Genomic DNA, 14,622 nt, shown 5'->3' with positions numbered 1-14,622 from the left:
TAACACCGTTTGGCCGACGGACTTTCCAGTAGATCGCAAATAATTCGACACCCGTCGAGTGTAAAAGAGCAAGACATAGTCTTTCAACTCGCTTTTGAGAAACTGCTCTTCATTAACGAGCTTTATTTCCACCGTCTAGCAATTTCCTGCTGTGGATCCGCTGTGGATCCCATTACTCGGGCCACATGAATCCACGTGTGGATGTTTCTCACTAGACCGCACTTCCTCCACAATGAAACCGCAGCTGTCGGGCTTCCCTCCCCACCAAGTGAACGCCGTGCTTCAATAGGACCTCCCTCCCCTCCCGATTTACCCTCCCCACCGCCGCCATACGGAGCACGACGGACCCGCTTCCGGCATGCCCCCATCCGAGCCAAGCGGACCCCCAGACGAGCTTGTCTTCCCCGTAGCCCCACATGCCGTGCCTGCACCTCTCCCTTCTCCGCTGCCTCTGCCGATCAGCTTGGCCATTCGCCGCCGGCAGAGCGAAATCCTCCGCCCAGCAGCTCGGTGGCGCTAACGACCCGCCGACCCAGGCCGGCGCTCTTTCTCTCTCTCCCTCTCGCTCTCTCCGTCCGTCGGCGTGGCACTGGCCAGGTGTCATGCAGGGAGGTAGAGGAAGAGGGAGGGAGGGGCTCCCTGACAGTGCAGCCCAGCCCGCCGTGCACGCCTTCGGTGTCATCCGGCCCGGTAACACGAGAGGCTGCGGTCGCCGGCAGGGCAGCGGAGACCGCCCGGGAGCCGGGAGGGGCGGGGAGGAGCGGGGAGGCCGATCGATGCGTGCAGTACCTCGCCGCGGGGCTGCCGGCGGCCGGAGCGGTCACACGCACACACGCACACGCGCACAAGGCGTGAGGCAGCGACTCCTTACCGAGTGGACCGACGGGGTCTCCTGGAGGCGTCAGAGGCACCGGGTCAACACTAACAGACGACATGGGCACACGAGGCCACAGGTCAAAGGAGACGGACACAGGTCAAACGGGGTCACGGATCAGCCGGGGCGGAACGCGGTCACATGGGGTCCCGGGTCACGAGGCAGCCGGGCGAAGCGTGGTGACCAGGGTCGGCAGTGGGTCAACTCAAATGAGTATTTAATTAATGAGCCGAATGGCAAGGTCAAATGGGGTCGACGGGACCAAACAGGGTAAGAAAGTCTGTCGGGTTGTCTGGGGTTAATCAGTGCGCTGCCTCCCGACAATTACTTACGCAACCAGGGCCCGTCCCGTAGGGACTGGTGTGCAGTCCGCTAGCCTACCACAGTCCGCAAGTCATTATTTCAGGGGACGGGTCGGTTTCAATGGCTGACCACCTGAGGTGACTGTGAGCGCTATGTGCGGCTTCCTCCCCTCCCCCCCCCCCCCAAACGCATTCATAAGCCACCTGCTCCACGCCCGACCGTTTGAGCCGTCAAAGAGAGGAACTCTAAGACGTCGCAGCGGGTCAATGATGTGACATCCGGCTTTAAGTGGATGTAAGGTCATAGCCAGGTCACCACAGCCAGGTCAGCAGGGTCAAATGTCGTCTGGCAGGCCGGTGGAGAGTGGAACTTGGTCATAGGAATTCACGAAACCCTCCCACACCACACGGTTCACGTTCCCAGCCTTTGACACAGTGTTGTATGTACACATATTGGCATGCACACAAACAGCAGCGGATCACATATTTACACGTACCAACACTACCGCGACTCAACCGAAGGTTGTCCCGACACCGAGAGCTGAGTCAGGAAAGAAACTAAATGGAAGTTAAGTGTATTTACCAATGGACGCGTGGATCATAAAGATATTAGATCTCTATGGTGTTGACTTCGTCCCATCATTTCCGTGGATTGAATGTAGATATATTTTTACATTCGTTCTGTTTGCATGGGTTGTTTGTGACATTGCCAGACAAGAATAAGCCAATTAGCAGCCCACCAGGACAAATGAAAGGTTGCCAGTGGTATGATGAACGGTAAATTTTGTAACAATATGTCTACGTTGTGTTACTGTCGAAACAAGGGCGGACACGGGGGCAAACATTCTAGATACGAGTTGTTTGTAACTACCGGTAGAATGATATATCAATGATATGAATGCTAAATGCCAATTAGCAAGCCAAACAGAAATGGTATGCACAATTTGACATATAAAGCTAAGCTGTTTTACAAAGGACAACTGAGAACTCTTACGGCAGCACGTTTTTCTGCTCGTTCACAAATGCATCGTTGTTCAATAGCTGTGCAAACGTTATACCAGAAGCTAGGTCAGTGAGACAATAGCCGACAACAGAAAAATGCGCATAGAGATACAACGGTATTTTTCCCGTATTTCATGATCACGATTTTTCTTACCCTGTTTGTGTCGATTATACAACTGAATGGCGTCACGTAGGTATATACGGCACGTGCGGACCGGTTGGGTTTGACCTCTGATTCTAACTTTAACTTGACCAACCGGCCGGCGAACATTACCGCTGGCTCGTTAACCAGAGGGGCAGCGGGTAGCGACACTGGTCACCGGTCACGCTGGAGTGGCGTGGTGTTGGACTCGGGCCCTTGGGGCTGTCGGTTATCTACCCAAGTATGGCGGAAGGACGCCCGTCCCACTCCGGTCATGGACGACAACGGCCGGCCTGCTACCACCAACTGGTCCACCCATAGGTGATATTACAGGCCCGGCCCGACAGCTGCACCATTTTACAGTAACAGCCACACTCCAATGGGACGGGGAGCCAATTCGTAGCAACGGGAGCGGCATTCCGGGAACGGTCCCGACAAAATGAAATTCCTGATGAAATGTATCCGGCCGTTAGGATTTGGAACTAACCGAATATTACCACGCTTGAAGCATTGATGATACCGGCTACCTCTATGCTGTGTCAATTTACATTCTTATCAAGTATTCTCAAATGACTAAAGCCAGGGCTGCTAGTGGTAACAAAATACAGCTTGAGAGTTGGGAAGGCAGCAAGGACGCTTTTTTATATCAACAGCATGAAGAGTAATATTAGGCGATTGAGCATGCAAGTAAGAAGACTCTCGCACAGCAGGTGGAAATCATATACCTGTACTTTTTCGTTTAAAAATCGTATCAACTCGAAAGTGTGTCAGCCATATTTGCAACCAAATTAGACGGCAGCGCTGATGATGATTACGTGTCATTGATGCTCCCCAAGGGCGCACCGCCAGCCATCACCAGACGTAAACCGTCGCGATGGACCGGTTCTGGTCCGGTTTCGGCGCACATGAGCCCCGACCAGCCCCGCTCGCCGGGCCGGAGCGCTGGCTGCCCCCCCCCCCCCCCGTCGACAGTGCCCTCCCGTCCGTCCTGTCCCGTGTCAGTACTCACGTTTTCGTTTCATGTGATACCAGAGGTAGTCGGGCGGTAGCGTGCCGTTGTAGGTTGGATGCGACACCGCTTTTACTTCTACGTGAGAGATGGCCGATGGCACTGATGTGTAACGGATCAGCGCGCCTACCACCAGACCTGAGACGGGGGTTAGGGACGGTCAGACGGCGCAGGGCACGATACAAGGCCCGCCGCCGGGTAGAGGGAGACGTTCAGAGGGCGCCCGCTATCCTACCAGCCCATACCACCTGATAATGACGGACAGTCAGACGATGTGTACAGACCAGTGTCGGACAGGCAGCCAGCCATGGGCCACATACTTCGGAGAAGCCAATATCACGATTCCAAACTGTCAGATAATGTCCGAATACACAGACCGACATCAGCCCCAAAGCAGGTCATTCGACAAACAGATCAACACGACAGACAACGAGCAGAGACATCGCGTCAGCCGCTATTGTTGGCAAAATAGCAACATAACTCAAGGCCGGGGGGATCGCTGCTATTGTCCAGATCCCTGCACAAAGGGGCATCCAGCGCTAAGAACTGATTAAACCATGGCGAGCCTTTCGCAACGCTCGTACGAAGGAATATGGAACTTCCTAGATCCGACAGCAGTGTTGCGTATCTCTATGGATGCACCAGACAGTTTAAAACAAGCATCAGCGTAGTAGACCAAATGTTTTAAAAGAGCGCTTTGCTCAATACCTGCCCAGTAAGTCGTCCATTCTAAATGCCACTAACATAGCTTTAAGCCCCGCAAAAGCAGAAAAGCTGTTCTGCCTAGCTTCATTTAAGCTAAAACTCCCTCCTGAAGAGCTGTGCACAATACAACGTCTCCAGGCGTAACGCCAAAGCGCACCGAGAAATGGCACATGCATAAGGTCAGAATTTTCCGAGCCGCTCACATAACTAAATTACAGATTCCTTCTAGCAGGGAATGAAAATTCCGAAATAAGCAAGAACCCATTGCACGTAAGACATAGATCATAGTCTATGCCCTATAGCACTCCCTTTACAAACTCAACATAAAAACTCCACGCGACCTTCAGCTACACACAGTTGTGGAACCAGTACTGTAAACAGTTAGGCACTGTGAATTTGAGCCAGAAGTCCGTCTCGGAATGTTTTTGTGAATAAAATGTACACGAAACTACGTAATCGTCGAATCATTCCATGGGCATATTTTTAGCTCCATAACTCGGTCGAAATGTTTACAATATGCAGCTTTTACGTCAGACTTCAAGCTAAACCAGCAACCAGAACTGCTTGATTGTGACATATGCCGGCTTGATGGAAGAATTTCGAGTCGGATGTGTCACAAAATCAAACAGCTTATTCAATCAAATGGTCACTTGCAAGCAATTTAAGAAAATACGCCGATGATCAAACATCCTGTTCGGGTAGCAACTAGACTTGAGAACCTTTGTGCAGACCAACCTAAAGGATTTGTCCGTAACTGAGCCCGATGAGTTCACAAAGAGCCGTCAAAGTTCAGCTACTCATCCCCCGAGAGAAGAGCTGCCTGTGGCTAGGTCAACATCAGTGCCATGTACTTACGAGACCCAGTAGCTATACACTGTCTAAAGAGGAACGTACCTACTATAAATTTCTACAAACACTGCCGTGTTTTACGCCGATACGTGACGGGGAATATGAAGCACTCCTGAGTTTCAAACGCCCACCCCCGAGCACGCTCAGTGAACGGGTGAGGCCGTATATAGGGCCTTGGGTGAGGCGGGTGAGGCCGCTAGGGTACTTACCGAACACCAGCGCCAGGCCGGTCTCGTGCATGTAGCGCATCCGGCGGTGTTTGAACATCCACACTGTGAGCACCGTGGTGATGAGTAGCATCATGTAGAGCAGCAGGTTCAGGGAGTCGATACGGTGCTGCTCCTTTATCTTCTCATCCAGCTCAATGTCGTTCCTCTCACTTGCCAGAGACATGTTGGGGTATTTGTGCTTTGGTGTCGATCACAGAAAGAGTGTAGAAATAATAAAATTATTCAAAAAATGTATAAATAGACTATTGTAGAGACTGCAGAGATATAAATGGAAATAGGCACCTGCAAAAGAAAACAATCTGTCATGCGAAAGAAAATGTACAACTAACAGCATTGGGCAGAAACATCAATTTCTGAAACATATTATTCGGGTAAGTGTTGCAAGTTTTTATCATCAGTACAGCTGGCCTTCTGCTGTGCAGGAGAAAAAAATCATAGTAAAATACCATAGCACATAAAAGAAAAACTTTAGTGAACAAGCCAAAATTACAAAAAGAAGGAAAATAAAAGTGAACAAGACAACTTTTTCAATTTTGTTGAAGAATGATAGCAAAATCTGAACAATAAGGTGAAGGAAAATATGTTAATAGATCCAAAGTCTAGGCTTTTGGCAACTGAAAAAGATGAAATTTTGGGAAAGTGTGCCTCCTCCACAAAATCCTGACCCACCTACTCTCTGGATCAGCCAGGGGGAGCAGCTACAGCACAGCTTGAGTTCAAAGTGCAGCAACAGTCAACAAGCTGCACCAGAGAGGATTGGGATAAGGAAAACTACTAGCCCTGAGCTCACACCAATCAAACTGGAAATCAGTATCAGTCTGCAACTACCAATGTAGGGGAGAGTAGTACAGGGCAGTAGTAGCCAGTAGGGGAGTAGGTACAGGTCACTGCAGAAGTAGGTAATGTGAGGTATAGGCAGTGATTAAGGTTTGTATCTTGTAGGTTTGTAATTTGTATCATCTGTATCTTCCAGGCTGAAAAACGTGGCAGGTTTTGACGAGATCTCGTCGGGGCAGGTCTCACAATCGGGGCAGAAATCGGGGCAGGATTGAGAAATCTCAGGGCAGAGATAAGAAAAAGATGGGAAATGGGCTGCCCCTGGGACAATTATCCCATTTGGGAACAATAATTGGGCTGCACCAGGTCTCTCAGCACCCTGATTCAGGGCAGAATTTTGTCTGCCCCGAAAATCTTGTCAAGCTCCCTGCCACCCTTTGCAGACTGGTGTATCTTGGATACTATTTGCCAGACTACCATTTAACTTGAAATGTAGCTTACATGTGCCATCATACCAATACCTCAACTTTGTACGGCGGCTCGTCTGGCCAGACCGGGACGGTGCCGTTCCATGGCATATGCCGTCCCGGCCCCGGGGAGAGATGTGAGATACCTCCCCAAGTAACTCATTAAGTAAATAAGTTCACCAAGTACTCACCAAGTAAATAAGACCCTTGACTTGAACTGCTTCACGAGTCTTGTTGTCCCGAAATAAGGTTCTTCCTGTGCAAACGCATTCACCAGGGCTTATCAAGAAAGCTCTTAGTATCACCCACAAAAAATGCACAAAGCACCAACTAATGCCAGACTTTCAACACCACGATACCAACGCCGACACTGCGATGCAAGACTATATAAATCACTGCGAGAAGCCGGAGCTCCACCACATCCACTCGGCCCCCGCCGAAGTTAGTTGGTAGCACTGCTGCTCCACGGCGTACATTTCCTACCAGCACATAGGGTTTACATGTTAAATGGCCTGTTTTCAGCGAGCGATATCTCGGTCAACCTTTGAAGGAATCAATGGTTCTTAGTCTCAAATGATAGATCGATGAATTTTCTTTCGACAATTCCTCTACCATTTTTCACGAAACCCAGCCGATCTTCTACGGCGTACAGGGTAAAGATTTCTCTGCACGCCAGCACCCGCGATCCGCCTCTCCGATCGTCGGCGCGCGGTCCTCGGTAGCGCAGTCGGTAGCGTATCGGGCTACGGATCCGAGGGTCGTGAGTTCGAATCCTGGGAGCGCCGCGTGATTTTGGCTAGAATCGAATGATGTAGATTCTTGAATGTTTGCATTATCAATTATTAATAGCTAATGGAATGTATCTGCCCACTAATCGGCCCCTAAAACCTGTTATTTTAGAAATTTAAGAAATGAATGTCACGTGCGCGTCACAACTGCCAACCATAAGCGTGCCATATTCTAGTTTGAACTAACTTTTTGCTAGTCCCGACCACATATAGTAGGTATTCTAGTAGGTATACTAGAAATTCCTACCAAAGTTCGTCCTACCCGTCACTCAATATACCCTGACATCCACTCCCCCAGACGTCGACGTCGACGATGACAATAACAGAATCGCAGTGCGTTTTCGAAGCATCCAGACACCTACCACTTACGTGTACTAGTGCTTCCATGCAGCCGGCGTGCCGATCATTCGGAAGCACTTTTCACCAATGAACGGTGAAGGATCGCCTTAGATCAGTGCATTGCGTAAAACGTCAAGCGCTTTCGAACACAAAAGTGTAACAAGGCATAAGCGACGCAGTATGCCCTTGGCTTTGGGATTTTGTGAAAATAATTTCAGTGACAAATGCATTGTTTCATTCCTATCTTTATTTCCAAATAAATTAATTTATTATTTAAAAACAAATTTGCGGTCTTAAAAATAACTTCGACCTCCGGAGATTCCTTGACTTATAATTGAAATACTTCTGGAACTATATGACGTCAGCTTCGTTCAAAACTGGCGCCGCTGTTACATAAATGATTTTCAGCCTTTTGCATGCAAGGCCGTCTATATTTGGGATCAGTGTTTTTATATACCTTGTTTGGGATAGTTCTCTATATACCGTGTTTGGGATGTAACTCTATCTTGAGATGATTTCGTTGTTTTCTGTTAAAAAATATTTGTGGTAATGTGCATCAAATGCAAATGCTTGGTTCCTAATTAGTTCTGTTAGCTTGCGCATACAAGCTGAAGCGGATTGGGATTGTCAGGCTGCTCAGGAGTGTTTCATCATTCTACCCTAATATTTTGGTTTCGTATTTTTTCGAGCATTCTGATTCATAAAACAAATATCATCTATCAAGATGCTGAGGAACATTGGCAGGTACGATAAATAGGCTGAATTATTTTAATGCTTTTACCATTGATTTTTTTGTTTTAACCTGAGCCAAATTATTGTTTTTTTACTGAGGTACACATTGCTATTTCATAATTAATGCATGAATAGGAAATAGTTGTCATTTATTTCTAAACTTGTATCTCCTTGGAGTAGGCGGCATTCACTCAAATTTCTAGTCACTATGTTCCTTTGTTTTTGGAGCCTTGACCTATCTCGTATTGTCTTGCATTTCTTCAATAGGATGATTCTGTTTCACACATTTCTTTGTACCTATTCTATTCACATCTCATTGTTGCTTTTTGTAAAAACATCTAAATCTCCTTTGAGTTTTTATTCATATATCATTTTCAACCCTGTGTCTACTGTCTACTCATGTAATACTAAATACCAGTAAAACGCCTTTTGGGCGAAGAACGAGCGAGTGAGATAGTAAGCCCTGCACGTGCGGAAGGGCTTGAGGGTACTTCCAATGGGCTTGTGCAAAGCACCTTTCTAACCGGTCGCTAGCGGTGTGCCAAATTTGAACGCAATCGGCCCAGCCGTTCTTGAAATCTGGAAGCGGCATTCTGCATATGCGCACATGGAAATGGGGTTCAAACTGACTTTTGCACGGCACCCTACTAACTGGTCCCCAACCGTGTACCAAATTTGAGCGCAATCGGCCCAGCCGTTCTCGAGATCTGGAAGCGCCCCCTGCACGTGCGCACGTGCAGTAGCACCTTAACCGCAACACATGGGAATGCATTGCCTGGTGGGTGCCTACCTGTATGCCAAGTTTCAGCAAAATCGCCCCAGTAATTAACGAGTTATTAAAATGGGAACAAATTTGACACCTCTTATTGTTGTATTTTGCACGTGCACTGGGGGTGACTCACATGCATCGAGAGTATTCTATTTTTGGTAGAAGGGATGCTGCTACCCTACAAAAATTACCGCAAGTCAATCGCCCAAGCGGCTGCTGAGATATGAGCCTCTCAAAACCACTACTTTTCCAAAACAGCTTGAACACCCTTGACTTTTCACGTGGCACGTGCCACGACGGTCACTGAGATGTATCAAAAGTAGTCAATTACGGGGTAGAAGGGATGGGGCTACCCAGCAAAAAAGTCCGCAGGCCAATCGGTCCAGCGGTTGCTGAGATATAAGCCTCTCAAAAGCGTTACAGGCCGGGCCGGGCCGCTCATACTGAGATTTTTCCGTTATATTGAAAAGACTCGCTTCGCTCGCTTCGCTCGCTGCGCTCGCTCGCTCGTAACCAGTTTCAAAATCAGGGTTCTAATGACCAGATGTTTGGATGCAATTTTACCCTCATTCTTGCCCTCACTGTCATGTCAGGATACACTCTGTTCCAGTTTGACAGGCAATGGCTGGGTCACTTTGAAACTACTGATCACAGGAACCCTTATATCGAGACCAGTAATGCACATTTGTCCTCTTGTGCAGGAGTTGTGCTTGCTCACAAAAAAAAATATTCATCTTTGAATCTTTGTACTGATGCATCTTTGCTCTGTGTAGGCTCGCCCCATTCCCCAAAGTCAAAACTATGGTAAGGTTCACCAATTATGTATGAAAATCTATGTATGTGCATATATTTGTTTGATATTTGTTTGGCTGCACATCTGTTTACCCATAATGCCTTTCAGCTGAGGATTAACACAACATAACAGGCCAGCAGCAGACTGTATCATACCATTTTTGGACTGTCATCTGTGTGACAGTTGTGGGCCAAGGGATGGGTATGGTGCAAGATGGCACATGTGGTGCTGTATGATATTCATATATGGGTCAGGTGTACACTCTGACCAGCTGCCAAACACCAACTGTCACAAAGTGGGGAGTGCCTGTGGGCCGTGGGGTCAGTGAGGGTATGAGGCACTGAACCATCACAGTGGGAGTGAGCCGCTGGGTCCTGGAATCTTTTATAGATGGTAAGAACAGGTTAGCCAGCATTGGTAGTGAAGGTTTGGAGATGGTAGTTTTTTTTTCTGGAATTGACGAATATTCGGAGGTGAAAATTTACACCTACAAAAATGCGGATGATTATTGGCATACGGAAGAATTGCGTAAGACGAATTGCAGACGGAAGATGTTATGCACATACGAATGCGTAGACGAGGTTTAGATGGGACAAGGAGTGGGGAGGGGAATGAATCAAAGGTCTGAGGACGAAATTTTGTTGAAAGGAAGGATTATGACAGGCAAAGCAATGCGCATGAAACTGGTTAGAATAATCCAAAATGCGAATTTTCAATTCTTGAACATATAAATGTGTATATTTTAGAATTACTGCCACATAAAACATATGGCGTGCCCCTTTTACGCTACGACGATTATAGGCTAGTCATACCTACAGTTTTCATCTGTATGAAAACACATTAAATTTACATTTTATTCCAGGACTTTTCTGCCTGCAGCCTGTCGACTTGCAGTGAATTCTACAGCCCCATCAAATGCACCTCACAGACAGATCTACAGAAGCTTTCACACTGGAGGTAATAATCTCAGTCAACTGCAGCTCTCTCTGCCATACAAACAAAACGCCTTGTTAGCATAATTCCACGATAACTTCAATGTATGATGTAGCAAACTAAGTGATGAATATGTTTTGTTGTAGCAATAGTTTTTGATAAAAATTTATGTGGAGAACAACTTAATCGCTTTAAATTTATTTGCAGTGTAGATCAGTCATTTCATTCACAGGCTGGCTGTTCATTTCTCGTTTCTTTTTCATCTCACCCACCTGAGTTTGGCGGTTATGATGGCCGACTCTGACAGCCCCCTGCCTTGACCTGCCCTCAGGTCGGCTGCTGGCCCGGTTTGGTAAGCGACCAGTCGAGCCATCCACATCGCAGAATACCTTCACCTGGGGCAAATTCGCACATGCCACTGCCTTCACTGTGGTGGTAGGTAGTCACAGTCTCTGGGAGCATCTTTATGCCTGCCTATTGGGTCCATGATGTTATTTTTTTTAATAAGGTACCTACCGCTTTTAAACAAATGTATTATCCATGGAATGTGGTCGAAGAAATGTTCTGGTGATCAGCATTGTTTTTTAGATGTGTGCGAATATGTTAAGTGTTCTAATATCCGTCGTAATTCGTGACCGCTTCCTTTTCTTGCTATGTGACTTATTCCCTCCATTTCATTCACTGTCTGCACCTCTCACCCCATCTGACCACTGCCAGTGACTGATCTCTTGCGCAAGTTGGCTACTCCTCTCCGCCTTTCCCTGTCCCATCCGCCGGTGACTGCTCGCTGTCCCCACCCGGGTCCCTGGTGACTCCCTGCACCGTCTCACCTCACCGCGTCGTGTCCTCAGGGCGCCGGCTCGTTTTTCGCCGGCTGCGTGATCTGGGAGTATGAGGAGGTACGAGCCGTGATGAGGAGACACATGGAGCGAGGCCCGCTCTGGGCGCGCAGACCCTTCGAGCCAGGAGATAAATGGGTCAGTATTTATGATGCAGGGTGCACGGAACTTCAGTACAGTGGGCGGGCCGGATTTTCTTTATATTGCCAGGATCAGTGTCTTCTGAGGCGGTGATACGTAATTTGTTTGAAAGTAAGCTTGTGATTTATTTATCGAACGTATACGCTTAGCGATTTATTTACATTGGCATACTCAGTTTAATCGTTACGGCATTAAGTCCAGCTCGCCCTTGTTAGTTGCAGCCTAATTTAAACGGAAGCTGACTGTTAGAACTTGATTGTAAGACTGTTTGCTATCCGTTTTATGTTCAAACATGCCAACAGTTGCGATTCCGCTGAGGCTGCCCTGTGCCACTACCGCATCTCTCCCTGCCAGTGTGTGCGCCGAGTGACGATCACTCGTGACGATCCTCCGACTCCGACAGGGCGAGTGGCGCGCGCAGCTGTCGCTCTGGTGGGCGTCCCAGACGGAGGGACAGAAGGTGTTCTGGCCCATCTGCTTCGTGAACGTGCTCGTGTTCGGCGCCTGGAAGATCCCCAGTCTGGCGCCCACCATGCTACGCTATTTCGCATCGAGCCCAGCGTCCCGTGAGTTTCTTGGAGCTGGAGAGTGGACTAGGAAACCAGCGTCTCAGTCTTTGTTAATTTTTTCCCTTTTATCGCCTCTGAGCGCGGTCGGACACCAAAGTTCTTATGTCTAATTTGAAGTCAATCAACGATAATGAGTGAAATCCAGTGGCTATATGTATGTATGTACCATGGCACAGTGCCGAACATTGATGTTGCGGTCCTTTCTCACTGCTGCCACCACACAGAACATGGCTCGGTGTTTCACCGCTTAGCCAACTGTAACCCTGTGCCTCACTGATTGATCATTTTGCTCTCCTTTCAGGAGGGTTCCGTCTTCCGATGCTGCTCTCGGGGTTCAGCCACTACTCGTTCATCCACCTGGCAGTCAACATGTTCGTGCTGCACAGCTTCTCCACCAGTGAGTGAATTCGCCGCTCGCGTTCTCGATGTCGGGGTTTGTGGCTTACGGCTCGGGATGGGCTGGAGTTAGAGCGTTATTACGCAATGCTTGCCGACTTGCCGTACGGCGAACAATGAACATGTTATGTGTAGGATCATTTGGATCATTTGTTTAGGATATGTAAAGAAGTGTGCCTCGTTTCATGCTGACGTATCACAATGTTCACGTGAAGCGGATGACCACCATTTGCGTTCGGTCAGACGACTGACGTTTCCCTCCGCGAAGCACGAGTGTCGCCGCCTCCCGACTGACTGCCCCACCCCGGACCGTTCCAGGCGCCGTGATTCTGCTGGGGAAGGAACAGTTCCTGGGCCTGTACCTGAGCGGAGCGCTCACCTCGTCCCTCGCCAGCTACCTCTACAAGATGTTCGTCTTCAGCCCGGCCGTCTCCCTTGGCGCGGTGAGTTCGGCATCGGAGGCGAAAACAACTCAAACGCTTGCCAGACTCTGGTGCCAGATGTGAAAATAATTGGTTCCTTACTGCGTTGGGCGTTATTCTACTTCTTCCAATAGCTCAAGGAAAGTTGGAGCTCAATTCTCAGGGTTAATTTGAATAAATGTCCCGCGTTTCTCTGAAGATCGTGCTATATTTTTTTAAGGTTTCAAGTGGGTATTGTTGCAAATACACTTACTCCATCCGAGCGTGCTCGTCTAGTGTTTCAGCTGGTACGAGGAGCCCGTTGGCTGACCCGAGAACCTGAGCGTTCCCTCAGGCTGGCCCAGCCTTCTAAACATCCCGTCTGACTGACCCGCCCGACTGACCCTCCCGTCCCCCCCCCCCCCGCAGTCGGGCGCCATCATGGCCATTCTGGGGTACGTCTGTACCGAGTCACCCGACTCTCGGCTGGCCATCGTGCTGCTGCCCATGCTGACATTCACTGCCGGTACCGCCATCAAGGCGCTGGTGGCTTTCGACGTGCTGGGTGCCGCGCTTCGGTGGCAGCTGTTTGATCATGCCGCGCATCTGGGAGGCACACTGTTCGGAATGTGAGTAGTGGGAAGGGAATGGGGCGGGTGGCTGTCATACCCTTGTATCATATTCATGACCTGCGAAAGAGATGGAATCTGGAATCTCCAGTGGTGACGACTGGCGCTATTTCGACCAAATTTACTTTCTTTCGACCGCCATGGCGTTTACGATTTATCACCGGGTCAGTCTGTGCACCGTCAGGTGACCTGTGACCTGACAATGCCCGTGCCACAAGTAACCTGACATGACCTGACCCCGTCTGCCTTATCCGACAGCTACTGGGCAATGCACGGCCGGCAACACATCTGGGAGAAGCGCGAGCCGTTGATACGCTGGTACCACAATCTCCGAGAGGCCGGAAAGCGGCGGTGACCTGGCGTCGGACTCCAGCTCGAACCTTCATCGGACGTCATCAGGACGTCATGGGGACGTCATCGAGCGTCATCAGACCGTCATCAGGCCGTCACCGCCAGTGAGTCACCGTGTGCGGCGGTGACGGCCCCTTCAAGTTAGAAGACACCGTCTGATGATAGTTTGCCCAAGTGTTCCTTGCCCGTCACGCTTTGCCTGACGGACCGGCTTAGACGCTTCACTTAAGTCGGCTGCAGGCCGGACGAACCAGACGGACGTATGGCCTACAGCGGGGGAGGGGTAACGTGGCTTTGTGCGCCACGTGTTTTTATCAAACGTTGTGCATCTGTTGCAATGTTTGCATATGCGTGCAGATGTTTGGAGAAAGGAAGGCAGTCCTGAGGCGTGCGGGTCGTGTGTGTTTGTGCGCTGAGTCGAGGCGAGTTACGTCGAGTCGAAAAGTGTCATTTCACTGGACCGTGAATATTTATAGCGATACCATAAAGCTATGATGATTGAATGTGGAGTGTATTTTGTGATTTTCGTAATATAACGTGCAATCACATCGGAAGCCAACGTCAAAGCCCTGACTTTTCACATAA

General features: G+C 49.0%; 2 protein-coding genes across 15 annotated transcripts in view; one reads left to right on the top strand and one right to left on the bottom strand.

Annotated features, from left to right (window-relative positions):
• Positions 1–6,814, bottom strand: part of LOC122370976 (sodium/hydrogen exchanger 7-like) — a 41,196-nt gene extending 34,382 nt beyond the window's left edge. For 8 of the 14 annotated variants that reach the window (XM_043346992.1, XM_043346993.1, XM_043346987.1 and 5 more), the window contains exons 1-4: positions 6,549–6,756; positions 5,093–5,395; positions 3,330–3,467; positions 872–892 (exon numbers count right to left, since the gene is read on the bottom strand). In XM_043346992.1, the coding sequence (XP_043202927.1) occupies positions 872–892; positions 3,330–3,467; positions 5,093–5,276 (343 nt within the window). In that variant the 5' untranslated portion in view covers positions 5,277–5,395; positions 6,549–6,756. Of the gene's footprint in view, positions 1–871; positions 893–3,329; positions 3,468–5,092; positions 5,396–6,548 lie in introns of all 14 variants that reach the window. The other 6 variants (XM_043346997.1, XM_043346999.1, XM_043347000.1 and 3 more) reach the window with 4 other exon arrangements.
• A 1,061-nt stretch (positions 6,815–7,875) lies between these two features.
• On the top strand, positions 7,876–14,603 carry LOC122370975 (presenilins-associated rhomboid-like protein, mitochondrial). Its single transcript, XM_043346986.1, has 9 exons — positions 7,876–8,228; positions 10,641–10,735; positions 11,043–11,146; positions 11,563–11,688; positions 12,095–12,257; positions 12,562–12,657; positions 12,975–13,099; positions 13,487–13,686; positions 13,945–14,603. Exons 1-9 carry the CDS (start codon positions 8,209–8,211, stop codon positions 14,039–14,041), a joined length of 1,026 nt encoding a protein of 341 aa, XP_043202921.1. The 5' UTR covers positions 7,876–8,208; the 3' UTR covers positions 14,042–14,603.
• The last annotated feature ends 19 nt before the right edge of the window (positions 14,604–14,622 follow it).

Source organism: Amphibalanus amphitrite, unplaced genomic scaffold (assembly GCF_019059575.1).
Source record: "Amphibalanus amphitrite isolate SeventyFive unplaced genomic scaffold, NRLGWU_Aamphi_draft 001191F_arrow, whole genome shotgun sequence".
In the NCBI taxonomy this organism is placed as follows: Eukaryota; Metazoa; Arthropoda; class Thecostraca; order Balanomorpha; family Balanidae; genus Amphibalanus; species Amphibalanus amphitrite.
This window is presented reverse-complemented; position numbering and strand designations above follow the sequence as displayed.